This window comes from Pelodiscus sinensis, chromosome 9, assembly GCF_049634645.1.
Source record: "Pelodiscus sinensis isolate JC-2024 chromosome 9, ASM4963464v1, whole genome shotgun sequence".
Classification (NCBI taxonomy): domain Eukaryota; kingdom Metazoa; phylum Chordata; order Testudines; family Trionychidae; genus Pelodiscus; species Pelodiscus sinensis.
In genome coordinates, this window is record NC_134719.1 from 55,002,402 (window position 1) to 55,015,252 (window position 12,851).

Here is a 12,851-nt window from a genome sequence, read left to right on the forward strand (position 1 = left end):
ATTCTTCTGGGGCTTTTACTCTTCCTTGAGTGGAAGAAGACTAATTTCCTACCTTTGTACAGCACCTTTGTAGTCACTAAAGGTACCTCACAGCAACCACACACAGTGTCTTGTTTTAATATATTTTCTTCCACACTCATAGACTGCTGCTTAAAATATGTTTAGATGTATACCTATATTGATATAAAGAGACACTCTGTGCTAGTAACTAGTAAGTCCTTCAGCACACTTGCAGCTTGGGAAGAACCTGTTTCATAAGGCGACGCCTGCTCTTCACAAAGGGATTTTTTTTTAAGTCTGCTTATGAATGAGTATATATGGTGTATGTATCTCTCTCTCTTTGTGTGGGTGGGGGTGGGTGGGTGTGTGTTTTGTTTGTTTGTACACCTCCATGCACTACTTCAATATTGGTGTTGCACATAAGAAATTTCAACCCGTTCAAAGGGATGTGATGTAAGCAGTGCAGAAGTAAAGGGCAAGATAGTAATCAGAGGCACTAGTAAGGTAACTCAGACATCAACTAGAGCAAGCTGTATTAAAATAAACACTTTAATAAGGTTTTAATTTTGCATTGTCTTTACATTTCTATGTATTCGTTGGAGTTTGACATGAAAACATTATAAAGAATACAAATGGAAAGTTACTTTCCTTTTGTATTAGTTGTCAAAATACAGTTACACAATCGTTCATCCGGCTGATGGGGAGGGGGGAGAGACAAAGAAAAACAAACACACTTATTCAGTTTGAGGTTTTATTATTACTTGAGAAGTACATGTTGAACCTTCACAATTTTATTAAAATATGAAAGACAAGCATTGCTGTATGTTAAACTTAAGCAATGGACTCACTAACAATTACAATCGTACTGCAATAATAATCTTATACATTCTGGGTTTTTTTTCCCTCTACAGACACAAGCAGTAATCAACCAAAGCCTTTCCGGCGTGTCAGACTTCAGCCACCAACATTAAGAACTGGTGTCCGTGGTCGTCAGTTTAACAGGCAGAGGGGTAAGTGACTGTCAGTGCTACAATTATGACTCTACGTGTATGTACTTTTTCAAATGACCTCTTAACAATTTTCTTAACCTTTTTAAAACTGGAAATGTATAGTGCACCCGTATGTATACGTGATGATACAGTAAATAATGTAGGGTCTCTGCTCCACAGATATCTATATATATTACTGTATCTAAAACATTTAATTTGGCTGATAGGTAAAAAGACTTACTTCTTATGTAGCTTATGGCTCTTACAAGATGATGTATACATTTAAATTTTTTTTTACAATTCTGATATTTAAGATTATTCCTAACACAATTTTCCTATTTTAAATGTAAGATTTTTGTGGAGATGAAGCCTGGAATCATTGCTGCTTTTTAAGAAAATTAAATGATTGAAATTACAGAAGCTTAATATGTTAATATTCTCTAGATAGTACTTGTTATAGTGATTTTATCTATAACATCCCCCACATAAAAAACCTCCCCAGATTAAAATTTATTCTTCAATATAAATATTAAATAATCTGTGTATACTGGTGCTCGCACTGATATTTCTGTTAACATTCAGATTATGTGGATTTAACCATAAAAATGCTGAACTGGAAGGGATTTCCATGGCAGTCCCAACTATTGTGTCTCAATCAACCAATAGGGAGGCTGTTGAGAAAGGAAGGTAACAGTCTCCACCCATAGTTGAGCATGCTGTAATTGTGGCTCTTCTGGCCCCTGGAATAACAGTCCATTGATGTGTTAGGCCATCACAGAGAAACCAAGATTGGTAGCGGAATACTCCATTGCACACTTACCTCATTACTAAATGAAGTAGCAACTAATAATGTTTGATTATTGGAGCAGGAACAAGTACTTACATTTGCACTTTTCTCTTTCCCTACACAGGTGTAACTCATGCAATGGGAGGCAGAGGAGGCCTAAACAGAGGCAATATTAGTTAAAAGTTCTGTAAAGTAATTGAAGCTGTGTATACAGACTGTCAGATTGGCTATTGTTGCTTTAGTTTAATGATTACAGCGCTAAAAGCAGCATTTTGTACGTAGATTGATGTGTGCACATTTCACTGTCTTTATTAATAAAATTAAACAAACTGTCCAATGATTATGGCTTCTTTCTTTCCACTCCTGTTACACATCTTCTTTTGGACACTTATACCAGTCATTGGATACTGTCTGCCCAGTCTGAGCGGTAACTGATCTTGCTATTCTGCTGGCCACATCCACATTATAGTATTGATCTGCAGTAAGAGAAATGCAGTTGGAGTAGAAATTAGAATTACTGGTACAGGAAGTCTAGTATATGAAAAGTTCTCTGATTAATGAGCTGAGTTAACATCAGATGCCACTTTCCCTCTTCCTTGTCCTTTTGGCATTATATCACATGTAGTTGAGAGAGATGCTTTAATACCTGTTTCCCAACAAAGTATTTCGTTTTGACATTTTCTTTTTTTAGTCACAATTATCAGTCTTGACCGGCTAGGACTGTTTTATTGGTTAGCAACCTGAAAAACTGCTACTTAGTCCCATTGGTCTCCCCTTTTTATAGAGTAGTTTCTTCTTTAAAAAAATTGGCAACTTTGTCAGTCTTTTGGCATATACTAATCTCAAGCTTTCATACTTTTTAGTGTTATACTGTGAGATATGATCTTTTCTGAAACCCAAACACAGCTCATTTAAATACACCCATAAATCCCAGAAGAAATTCTTTATATTCAGTTGTAAAATTAAGTGCACTTGAACAGATAAGTGGCTTAAAAAAACCTGAGCAACCCTCAGCCAAAGCCTTGAGAATTAAAGGAAGAATGTTTGTTATCTTTGCTATCTCATGCTCATTTGTATTCTGTCCTACCACTTCTGTGAAAGGGCTAAAGAGTTGTGCACTTTTATTCTAAGAAAAGGCACCTTATTTCCCATGTAGGCATTCTCACCTACTTCATAGGCATGATAGGAATTATGCTGGACCAGATCAGTGGTGGTCCTAATCTAATATCTAATACTTCGGAGAAAAGTATCTAAAAATCCTTCAGTATCCAGTTATGGGATGCTGCCCAGAGGGAAAGTTTCTCCTGACCCGCATTAGAAGTTGATTTATGCCCTTATGCACAGGGGTTTATATGCAGAACTGTTTGAGTGATGTCCTGACTTGACTGAAGTCAGCAGCAAAACTACTACAGTAGAGTCCGGATTATCTGACCTTCACTTATCCCACCTTCCGGGTTATCCGACATAGCCATTCGACGTGCTATTTACGCGTCCGTGCGCCACATGCCGCCGTGGCTGTAGCTTCATTTGTTCCTCTGCACCAGTGATTTATGTTTGTGCTGTGATTGTGTTTCATTTTTCCAATTGCATGTTCTCCTTACTGTAATATTTTATTGTTTGAGTAACATGGCATGTGAAAAGAGGGAAAAAACTGGTTCTTTCCATTGAACAAAAACTTGAAGTGTTAAAAAGAATAGACAAAGGCGAGTCCATGCTAAAAATTGCATTTGAACTCAGTGTGGGGTGAGTTACAGTTGGTGACTGGAAAAGGAAAAGAAGTGAGTTAGAAAATTGGTGCTCTGATTGACCCTCAAGTGCAGGACTGAAGGACAGAAAAAACAATGAAAAAATGTGAATATGAAAAAGTGAGTGAAGCTTTGTTCTTATGGTTCACACAGCAAAGGGATAAGGCATGCCTATCACAGGCCCGATTCTGCAAGAGAAAGCTCTGAGTTTCCAAAAGGAATTTAATGAAGGGGAACCTGATTTCATGGCTAGTGTAGGCTGGCTTGATTGCTGGAAAAAAAGATACAGGTTAAGGCAGCTAAGTATATGTAGCAAAAAATTATCGGCAAATCAGGAAGGGTTTCTGAAATGTAAAGCAAATTTTCATTGTCTCATCGAAAATGAAGGATTATCGGGTGAGCAGATACATAACTGCGATAAGACAGGCTTAAACTATAAAATGCTGCTTTCAAAAACTCTATCTTCCTGGGCTGAAGCTTCGGCTCCTGGGTATAAACCAAGTAAAGAAAGAGTGACTATTCTAGCCTGTATTAATGCTACTGGTAACCACAAACTAAGACTCACATTTATTGGAAAGGTAAAAAAAACACAGGCTTTCAAAAACATAGCACCTACTGCTCTACCAGTTTCGTACAAGAATCAGAGGAATGCATGGATGGATTCAGCAATTTTCCGAGGCTGGTTTTTCAATGAATTTCTTCCTTCAGTAGAACAATTTTTGAATTCACTAAATCTACCAAGGAAAGCAATCCTTGTCATTGATAATGCGCCATCTCATTCTCATGAGGATGAACTGTTCAGTAGGGACATTAGAGTGATTTTTCTTCCTCCTAATATCACGTCATTGTGTCAGCCTATGGACCAGGGTGTGCTTGAAGCGTTAAAGAAAAAATATCGTCGTAAGCTTTTAGCTACGCTCATTGAGGCGATAGACGATGGAAATGGTATGCTAGATAAGCTAAGGACAGTGAACATAAAAGATGCTATTTATTGGAACACACAATCATGGGAAGAAATTGAACCGCAAACTCTGGCAAGATCATGGAGAAAGTTACTCTCTGAAGACGAAAACACACAAGAAATGGTGCAAGAAAATTGTGATAACCTGCTACCTTTGTTACAACAAATTCCAGGCTGTGAAAAGGTGGATGATGATGATGATATACAGGAATGCATGGAGAAAGATGAGCAACAAGAACTGACTGACTGCGACATAACTCTGGTGAATCGGGATGACAATGACAATGAAGATGATGAAGATACAAATGACAATGACAAAACGGAGAGAATTAGTCATAGTGAAGGGGTCAAGGCTCTCGAGACGGCACTGGCTTACGTTGAACAACAAGGGGAGGCAACTGCTAGTGATGTTATGTTATTGAGACGCTGGCGCAACCTCGCCACAAGGAAGAGGAACAAAGCTGAGAAACAAACTTCAATCACTAATTTTTTTAAACAATAACTTTAGCGTTTTGCCATACTGCATACTAAATGTTCTGTATTCTATTATGTTACTTGTTCTGTAGAACAATAAGTAATAAACCTGATTTCATACCAGTTTCCGTTTTATCCGATATTTTCGGTAATCCGACCACCCCCCGGTCCCGTTTAGGTCAGATAATCAGGACTCTACTGTACCAATTCAGTGGTCTGAGGATTTCATTCTTTAATGATTAGTCATTACAGTGATGACTCCAGATAAGATTTAAAAGGTTTAGATATGTATAAGATAACAAGACTGCCTGACAACTAGTGACACTGGCTAGCTATTTCGCTGATTATTTTAAATAGAAACATTCATTTATTCAGAGTCTAAGGATCAAGCTTGAGTTATTGCCATTTCTTTTCAGCCTGAACCCTAGCACTCATTAAACTTACCTTGGCAATTCTTTTGTAGTAGAAAGGGTAGGTAACTTTACATTTTAGAAGCCCATACTTGCCTTTGAGATTTAATGTGTTTTAGGTTTAACTTACCTTTAGAGAAAACATAGTAATCATAGCCATCTGGCCTTTGGTAGTTAGGTATTGATATAGCTGAGCGAACTACCTTTGGAAATCCTCTCCAGTAAGAATTTATTTTAACCTCATGATGTAATATTCCTGCAGACAAGAAAATTGCTTTGTTAGGAAAATATATTAAAACATGACCCATACAAAGTTATAACCTGGGAAGAGAAACAGAGAACAGCTACTAGGTTGAAGAGATGTAAAATCATACAAGGTGAACAGATGACAAATGCTGTCCTTCAGAAACTATTACTTTTAAAATAAATATAAATAACATTAAATATAACAGACCTGATGGATTATGGTGGAGTCTGATCGTGTGAGACATGACAGGTGTGCGGTACACGACTGCTGATCTTATTGCACGTTCAAAGCGTCTCCTCTTGATCACTGCTCTGGGTGTATAAGCTGGGTACCTAACATATACTTTCTTTTTGCACTTCTTAGCGGGTTCTTGATTGTAGACATAGTGTTGAACATTGCCACCTGAAGGAGAAGTTTGTTCCAGTTATAAAAATAATTGAAGCAAAAATGTTGTCAGCAATATGAACCTGAAAGGCTGGAAAGACAAGAACAACTCAACATCTTTTAAAATGTGTTCAAATGCTATTGAAGAAACTTCCAGCTTTAAGTGTAAAAAAACTACATATATAACTTGGAAGTATGATGGTAACAGTACCTGCTGAAAGTGATCAATTCTCTTGGGGAAAAATGGTGAAATTGTAAGGCACTAGCCTGATGCTGCAGGCTTTTTGTTTGCATAATTCCCTTTCCTTGAGGGAATGCTACCAAGGAAAAAGACTACAGCAGTGGTCCCCAACCTTTTGGGGCTGCCGGGCGCCGGGGGTAGGGGCCGCGCATGCGCCTAACGCCCTGGGCTGGCACTGGCATGTGCCGCGCGCCCAGGGGTGGGGCCGGCCTAGGTTGTTCAGCGGGTGCACATAAATGCCCTGGCGGGCGCCGTGGCACCACATTGGAGACCACTGGACTATAGGATTAGATCAATGTTATTGCCTAGCTGTTTTAATCTGAATAGCTCCTTCAAATGTTCCTGTGTAGAGACTATACCATTCAAATAAGATGATGATATGGCTAAATCTAGCACTTTCTAAGAAAAGAACCATAACTGAGAAACTGCTCCATACATAGCTGTGGGGTGATTGGTTTATTTCCGTAACGGTGCCTTGTTAACTTGTGATTGGAACAGTGTCCAAAAGACATTAAAACCCTTCTTTATAACCCTATCCTGAAAAGTATGTAAACGTCCATGATCACTTTGGCATTCAAAAGTTGTCTTCAAAGCCTCAGGTTAGCTCAGGCTCTTGTTGTACTAGGTATTGGTGACATCATTTATCCGTTGCCAGACATGCAGTCTTATTTGGAAATGAAGCCGAGCTTTATTACAAAAAGAAATAAGCTAAATAGCTCTAACATTTGTAGGCACCTTAGTTATGAAACATACCTCTTTTGAAAAAATACACAGATTCTGGCCTGTTCCTGTGTTGTGCTACTGAAAGAACTGCTACTATTTTCCCATTTAGTCCTGCAAATCCTTTTGCAATCTGTTTGGGATATCCCATATCCTTTACATCATTAGTGAAACGCCAGTATTGGGAACCCTGAGGATGTAAACAGAAGATTTTACTTAGAGGAAAAAAAATGGTCACAGCTGAGAGGCTGCAATATTGACTAGACAAGTGATTATGAAATCCACATCTAATTACTGTACATTATAAAACTGTCCCAAATAATTACTGATGTATCCCTCAATCATAAAAATGACTTCAGCTTATGTTGGAAAGATTATTCTGCAGGCTTCTTAAACATTTATTAGCATACTAACTTTTTCACCTACCCACAGCCACTTTACTTTTGCAATATCCTGAGGTAGGGGGAACTCAAGTGCTGGGTTTTTGATACTCACAATCATTCCACCATTTGTTTCTAAGGACAGTATATTTCAGCCTCATTTGGTAGGCTGAAAATTGCTTATAGAGTCTTAGTAAATATTTATACTACAGTTGGGTATAAAGGCTCCAATCAAGAGTAAAACCTTATTGGACCGGATATTGTACAGACACAGAAAAAAATGACTTTTGCTTCCCTGAAGGAATTACATATTAACGTCACAAAAGATTGGGGATAACATAAAAGCATATGAATATGGTGAAAAATTAGCTTTGTTGGGTTTATGTAATACATTTTTTTATTATATAATGAAGGAAGGAGAGTGCATTTAAGAACTTTCAGGGATCCCAAAAAGCTTGAGATAGAAGAGGGGGGGGGGGCGAAAGGGGTAGAACCAGCATTGACTTCCCAACAGTGAGCCCAAGAATATTAAACAGAAACTTTGCACAATTGGTTTTTGCTCTTTCATGCAGCACTTTCCAGCCAAATAAAGAGTGAATGTGTAACAATGAATAAGGACTTCATGCTTAACTCAGTATTTTAAATTACTCCACTTAAGGAAACAAATTCACCAATTGTTAGCATTCCTGTGATTATTAGTGTACGAAAACAGGCTGTGCATTTCCAAAAGGGCACTGGTGGCTGCCAACTGTGCCAGATAAATTATACCTATGGTAAAGCATGTGAAGGCTGGGGAGTTCCTGGAGCCATTAACATTTTTCCTGCTATACTATTTATGTCCCCCCTCTTCTGACTTATATGGTGCATGGAGCAAGAGATAATTTAACTTTTCCAACCAGCCCATCCTCTTTTCAGGTCCTAAGCCTGGACATTAAGGTCTTAAGGGTGAAAGCAGAAATGTAGCAATAATTAGACAGATGTTCTGCTTTCTCCTCCAACGATTTATATCCAGCTGTGGACTTGGTAAAGGGATAAGAAAATAAATGCAACCCAATAATATAAATGTCTAAATCAATAGAATCTAGTGGGCAACTACAAAATTGTTATTGCAGGTTTCCAGAGCATGCACTTGTATGCTTGACGTACAATAGTTAGGCTTTATTTTATATAGATTTTGTTTCATATGCTTTGCTTTATAGTAGCTGCTTGGTATTGAAATATATTCTGTATTGGGTATTATAAGTTAGTAATAAATTGTTTATAGGTATTATAAGAGTAAGACATTGTTTAAAATTGTGTGTCTAATCCTGTAACTAAGAAATCCTGAAGGGCGAAGACTTATTCTCTGGTTCCTCTGCGTGAAGTAGAAATAGAATTCTGGAAACACCTAGTGGTGTCTTCAGAGTCATCCATGCACAGAATAAATTTTGCATATTCCTTTGTAAGAGAAATTGCTTTGTTGAGTGAGGAATGTGGGGAGACTCCAGCACCAGATGGTCAGAATGGTTAAGGAGGAGGTATGAACTAGGGTGTTCATCAAATTCAGGATGGCCAAAGAGGGGCAGAATTGACAACTCTAAAGCAAGGGCATACACCTGTGAATGAGATCTGTGAACAAGATAAACCATCTGCAGCCACTCCCAGGACATTCACCAATGTACTGATGGAGCATGACAATGGAAGCAGCCTTGAGGTAAAATTAAATGGCTTCACCGTGACACTGCAAAAACCCATAGACTAAAGTGGGGGGAGATGAAGTCATGAAGCTTTGGGTTAGCTCTGCGAAAACAACTTCCAGGCATCGGACTGCATCTGACAGAACCCGGCTCCTTCCCGGGCCCAGGCTAATTGGCCAGTAGGTTGGCATGAGCACCCATAAAACTGGTAATTATGACACTAGTTGCAGGACTCTGTGCGCGCACATGCATATGCTGATTTCTATGCTGTATTTGCAATAAACATGGTGTATTTCCTTTTCCCTCTGAAAAATATCCTGTGTGCCTCTTCTAAAGTTAACACTCTAATGCCTGGGCCATCCACGCCAGCAGTATGCAAAATTCAAGCTTCTGTATCAAAGTTTTAAAATACAGTCAGTTTTTAAAATACAGCATTATTTTCACAAGAATGGACTCCAGCACCTATGGACATGCATGTCCCTTTGTGAGTCTTTAGCAACCTAGACAATTAGATAAGTGTTTGTCAGCTGAACTCATGGATCTATTTCCTACTTATAACCTTCTTCCATACAGCCCCTCTTTTTTTTTTTTCGGTTTGCAGGCACCCTTGAAATTAAATCCTTTATGTGCTCAAACTAAGCAAGATAACTTCCCTACCTTAAAGAAGAAGGTTTTGCCATCGCAGTTGCATCTGGAAAAGACTGTATCAATGGGGGATGGAATACCCCACCCCTCAGTGATTTTGCGAGGGGATACTGTTGGTTGCTTAGCTGAATCCAGCAGCCAGTAGTAATGACCTGCAAAATAAAAAGTAGAGCTAGCCCTGAAAAACCTCAGTAAAGTGCACCATTTTGCTCCTACTTAAATTTTTGTTTTTGAAAAATGTAGTAGTACAGAAAATGCCAAATCTAAAAATTCCAAACAGTACCACCCTTTGAACTGGCACAACGGGCTCTCTAGATCAGTGTTTCTCAACCAGTGGTATGAGTACACTCAGGGGTACTCGAGAGAAGTCGGGGGGTACATCAACACAACTGAAATTTGAAGAAAACTGAATTTTTGTTTTAAGTTTTACAGAGCTTCATTATTTTTGTACTTTTTATGCCCAAAAATTTGATCGCCCACCCGGCTACAATTAAATTGTTTAAACAAATGTGTAGGAAAAAAAATGTGTGTGTCTGAAAACTGTAGGTACTGGGAGTACTTTATAAAAAAAGGTTGAGAAACACTGCTCCAAAGTACTCACTGCTGCAAGGCTGAGTGCCCAGGGCAGCCCATCCTCATCACAGGCCCCACCCCTGGTTCACGCCTTCCCGCTGGCCCTGTCCCCACTTCACCCTGCCTCTACCCCACCCTCCTTAACCAAAGCCCCTTCCTCCAGGCATTGCAGCCAGGGGATTACCAGGCAGCCTGGCATGGGACTACAGCAGGGGTTGGCCTCCCTCCTGATAGAGAAACCCGACTGCCTGTTCCCTCTTCTAGGCTGCTGCACTTAGCTTTCCCTCAGCATTGGTGCACGTTGGGACCAGGGCTCTCTGCTTCCTGCTGCCACCATGAAGTGGAGTACAGTGGGCTGGGAGAGGGCGGTAGGGTGGGGTGGGGCAGTGCAGAGCAAGCTGCTGGGTTGCACTGGTTTAGGGATATAATAGTGTAGTCAATTAACCGATTATCTGATGAGCAAAAGCTTATAGGTTAGTGCTATAGATTACACACATTTCCCTTCCTACCCTCCCCCGTCCTGGACAGGGTCTGCTGCCACCCTGCACTGCTGCCTCTGTTTCAGAGGCAGCAGCACAAGGCAACAGGCAGCCCGTCTGCAAAGGGAGCTGGTTTTTAAACTGGCTTTCTTTGTCGACCAGCTACCATCTGGCACCCCGCGTGAACTAGCAAGGGACTCCTTGGGAGTGGGGCCAGAGTCTACCGGCTGCCAGCCCTGCCCCCGAGGACAATAGAAGAGTCGATTAATCAATCAAAATTCATGAGGTTATATGACTATTCAATTAACTGATATTTAATATTTCCACTCTGGCTCCCACCATTGCAGTAAGTAATCCCCAGGCCATCCTGGGCCCTCTCCATAGGACAGTTAAGGTGGCTGCATGGGCCCCCCAAAGCACCAGGCTTGAAGCAGCCATTCCAAACCATCCTATGGGTCGGAAAATGCAATAGAGGTGGCTCAGCACCTAGCAGGATCCATGTCATTGCAGAAGCACTTGCTGGGTCCATGTCATTGGAGCCAGAAGCACTTGCTGGAAAAGTAATATTCATCAAGATGGGCGGGGGCCCCAGAAAATCTGCCTAACCATTAGTGGCTGAGAGTAGCAAAGCTAGGACAGAAAAGAGGAGGAAGAGTTTGACTGACTTGCATATGGAAGCTGTTCCTTGCCCCTAATCATTTATGTTGCCCTTTTCTGGACCAATATATATCAGATCTGCATGCAGTATTCAAGATGTGGATCTACCATGACCTTATATAGAGGCAATATAATATTTCTGCTTTATTAATTATCTCAAAGAATCATTTAGCTTTTTAGACAGCCATTGCACATTGAGCAGGTCTTTTTAGGGAACTATCCACAATGATCCAAAAATCTCTTTCTAGAGCAGTAACAGCTATTTTAGACCCCTATCATTTTGTACCTGTAGTTGGAATTCTATTTTTCTATGTGCATTACTTGGCATTTATTTCATCAGCGATTGTGTTTCCCAATTACCCACTTTTATGAGATCCCTTTGTAATTCTTTGCAGTCATCTTTGGACTTAACTGTTTTGAATCATTTTGTATTTGCAAGTTTTGCTACCTCACTGTTTATCTCTTTTTCAAGACCATTTATGAATAAGTTGAACAGCACTGGTCTGAATGACCCCCTGGAGCCCATCACTATTTAGTCCTACCCTTTTTGTCCTGTCTTTTAAATGGAGCAGCTGGCAATGTTTTCACGATCATCTAATGATCCTTCAATTACTTGAATGACAAGCCTAGTGTTATCTTAATCACCTTGCCTCCTTCTTGCTGGGCACTGCTGTTGCTTTTTTGCGGAAGAGGATAGCAAATCGCACTCGCATTTGCATAGCTTCTTCTGATTCTTTTTGCGGAAGAGGTTTTTTCGATAAAAAGCCCCATATAGACGGGGCCATTTGTCAGAAAAAAACTCTCTTTCGCAAGACCCTGTAAACCTCGATTTACGAGGAATAAAGGGGCCTTGCGAAGGAGGGGGGTTTCCATCTAAATAGAGCTTTTTATCAGAAAAACCTCATCCGCAAAAAGAATTAGAAGATATGCAAATGCAAGCGTGATTTGCATATCCTCTTCTGCAAAAAAGCAAACAGTGTAGCCATAGCCTCTGCCTATAAAACTCTCTGCCCCAAAGGAAAAGCTGGGAGCAGTACAAACTGTGTTGCAATTAAGAGCTGTCTCTGGGGATAGAGCATGCGCTTTAAGCAGATCTCAAATATGAAATTCAGGGTTTCAAACATCAAAAGTCCTTCCCCCATCCCCTTCCCCTAAAGATGTTAAGAGGCAGGTAATTGACTAAACGTGGAGTCAACACAATTTGTAAAAAAAAATAAAATAAAATAATAGATTACTCACCTCGAAATACAGCTAATGTTCCATTTGGTAAAGCAACAATTCCATCTGCTGGCTTTCCATTACACAAATTATTATCATCTTGTTCACCTGGGTCAAAATAATTAGTGTATATTTTTATGTAAATGAAATTGAAGCTCAAAGAACAGTTTGAAATGCCAGAGGATTGTCAAGTAAAATAAACCTCTTACTAATGGAACATAGTCTTTTAATATAATTATTTATTAGAGTGTGCATAAGGAAATCT

The 12,851-nt window shown here is 39.7% G+C and overlaps 2 protein-coding genes across 4 annotated transcripts in view; one reads left to right on the forward strand and one right to left on the reverse strand.

The window, feature by feature from the left end:
* Window positions 1-2,116, forward strand: part of TPR (translocated promoter region, nuclear basket protein) — a 67,656-nt gene extending 65,540 nt beyond the window's left edge. For both annotated transcript variants that reach the window (XM_075936750.1, XM_075936751.1), the window contains exons 50-51: window positions 912-1,010; window positions 1,901-2,116. In XM_075936750.1, the coding sequence (XP_075792865.1) occupies window positions 912-1,010; window positions 1,901-1,956 (155 nt within the window). In that variant the 3' untranslated portion in view covers window positions 1,957-2,116. The remainder of the gene's footprint in view (window positions 1-911; window positions 1,011-1,900) is intronic.
* The window catches only part of PRG4 (proteoglycan 4), a 37,838-nt gene continuing 27,102 nt past the window's right edge, over window positions 2,116-12,851 (reverse strand). For both annotated transcript variants that reach the window (XM_025181860.2, XM_006110867.4), the window contains 6 exons: window positions 12,608-12,694; window positions 9,672-9,811; window positions 6,992-7,148; window positions 5,821-6,015; window positions 5,497-5,622; window positions 2,116-2,252 (listed from right to left, as the gene is read on the reverse strand). In XM_025181860.2, the coding sequence (XP_025037645.2) occupies window positions 2,143-2,252; window positions 5,497-5,622; window positions 5,821-6,015; window positions 6,992-7,148; window positions 9,672-9,811; window positions 12,608-12,694 (815 nt within the window). In that variant the 3' untranslated portion in view covers window positions 2,116-2,142. The remainder of the gene's footprint in view (window positions 2,253-5,496; window positions 5,623-5,820; window positions 6,016-6,991; window positions 7,149-9,671; window positions 9,812-12,607; window positions 12,695-12,851) is intronic.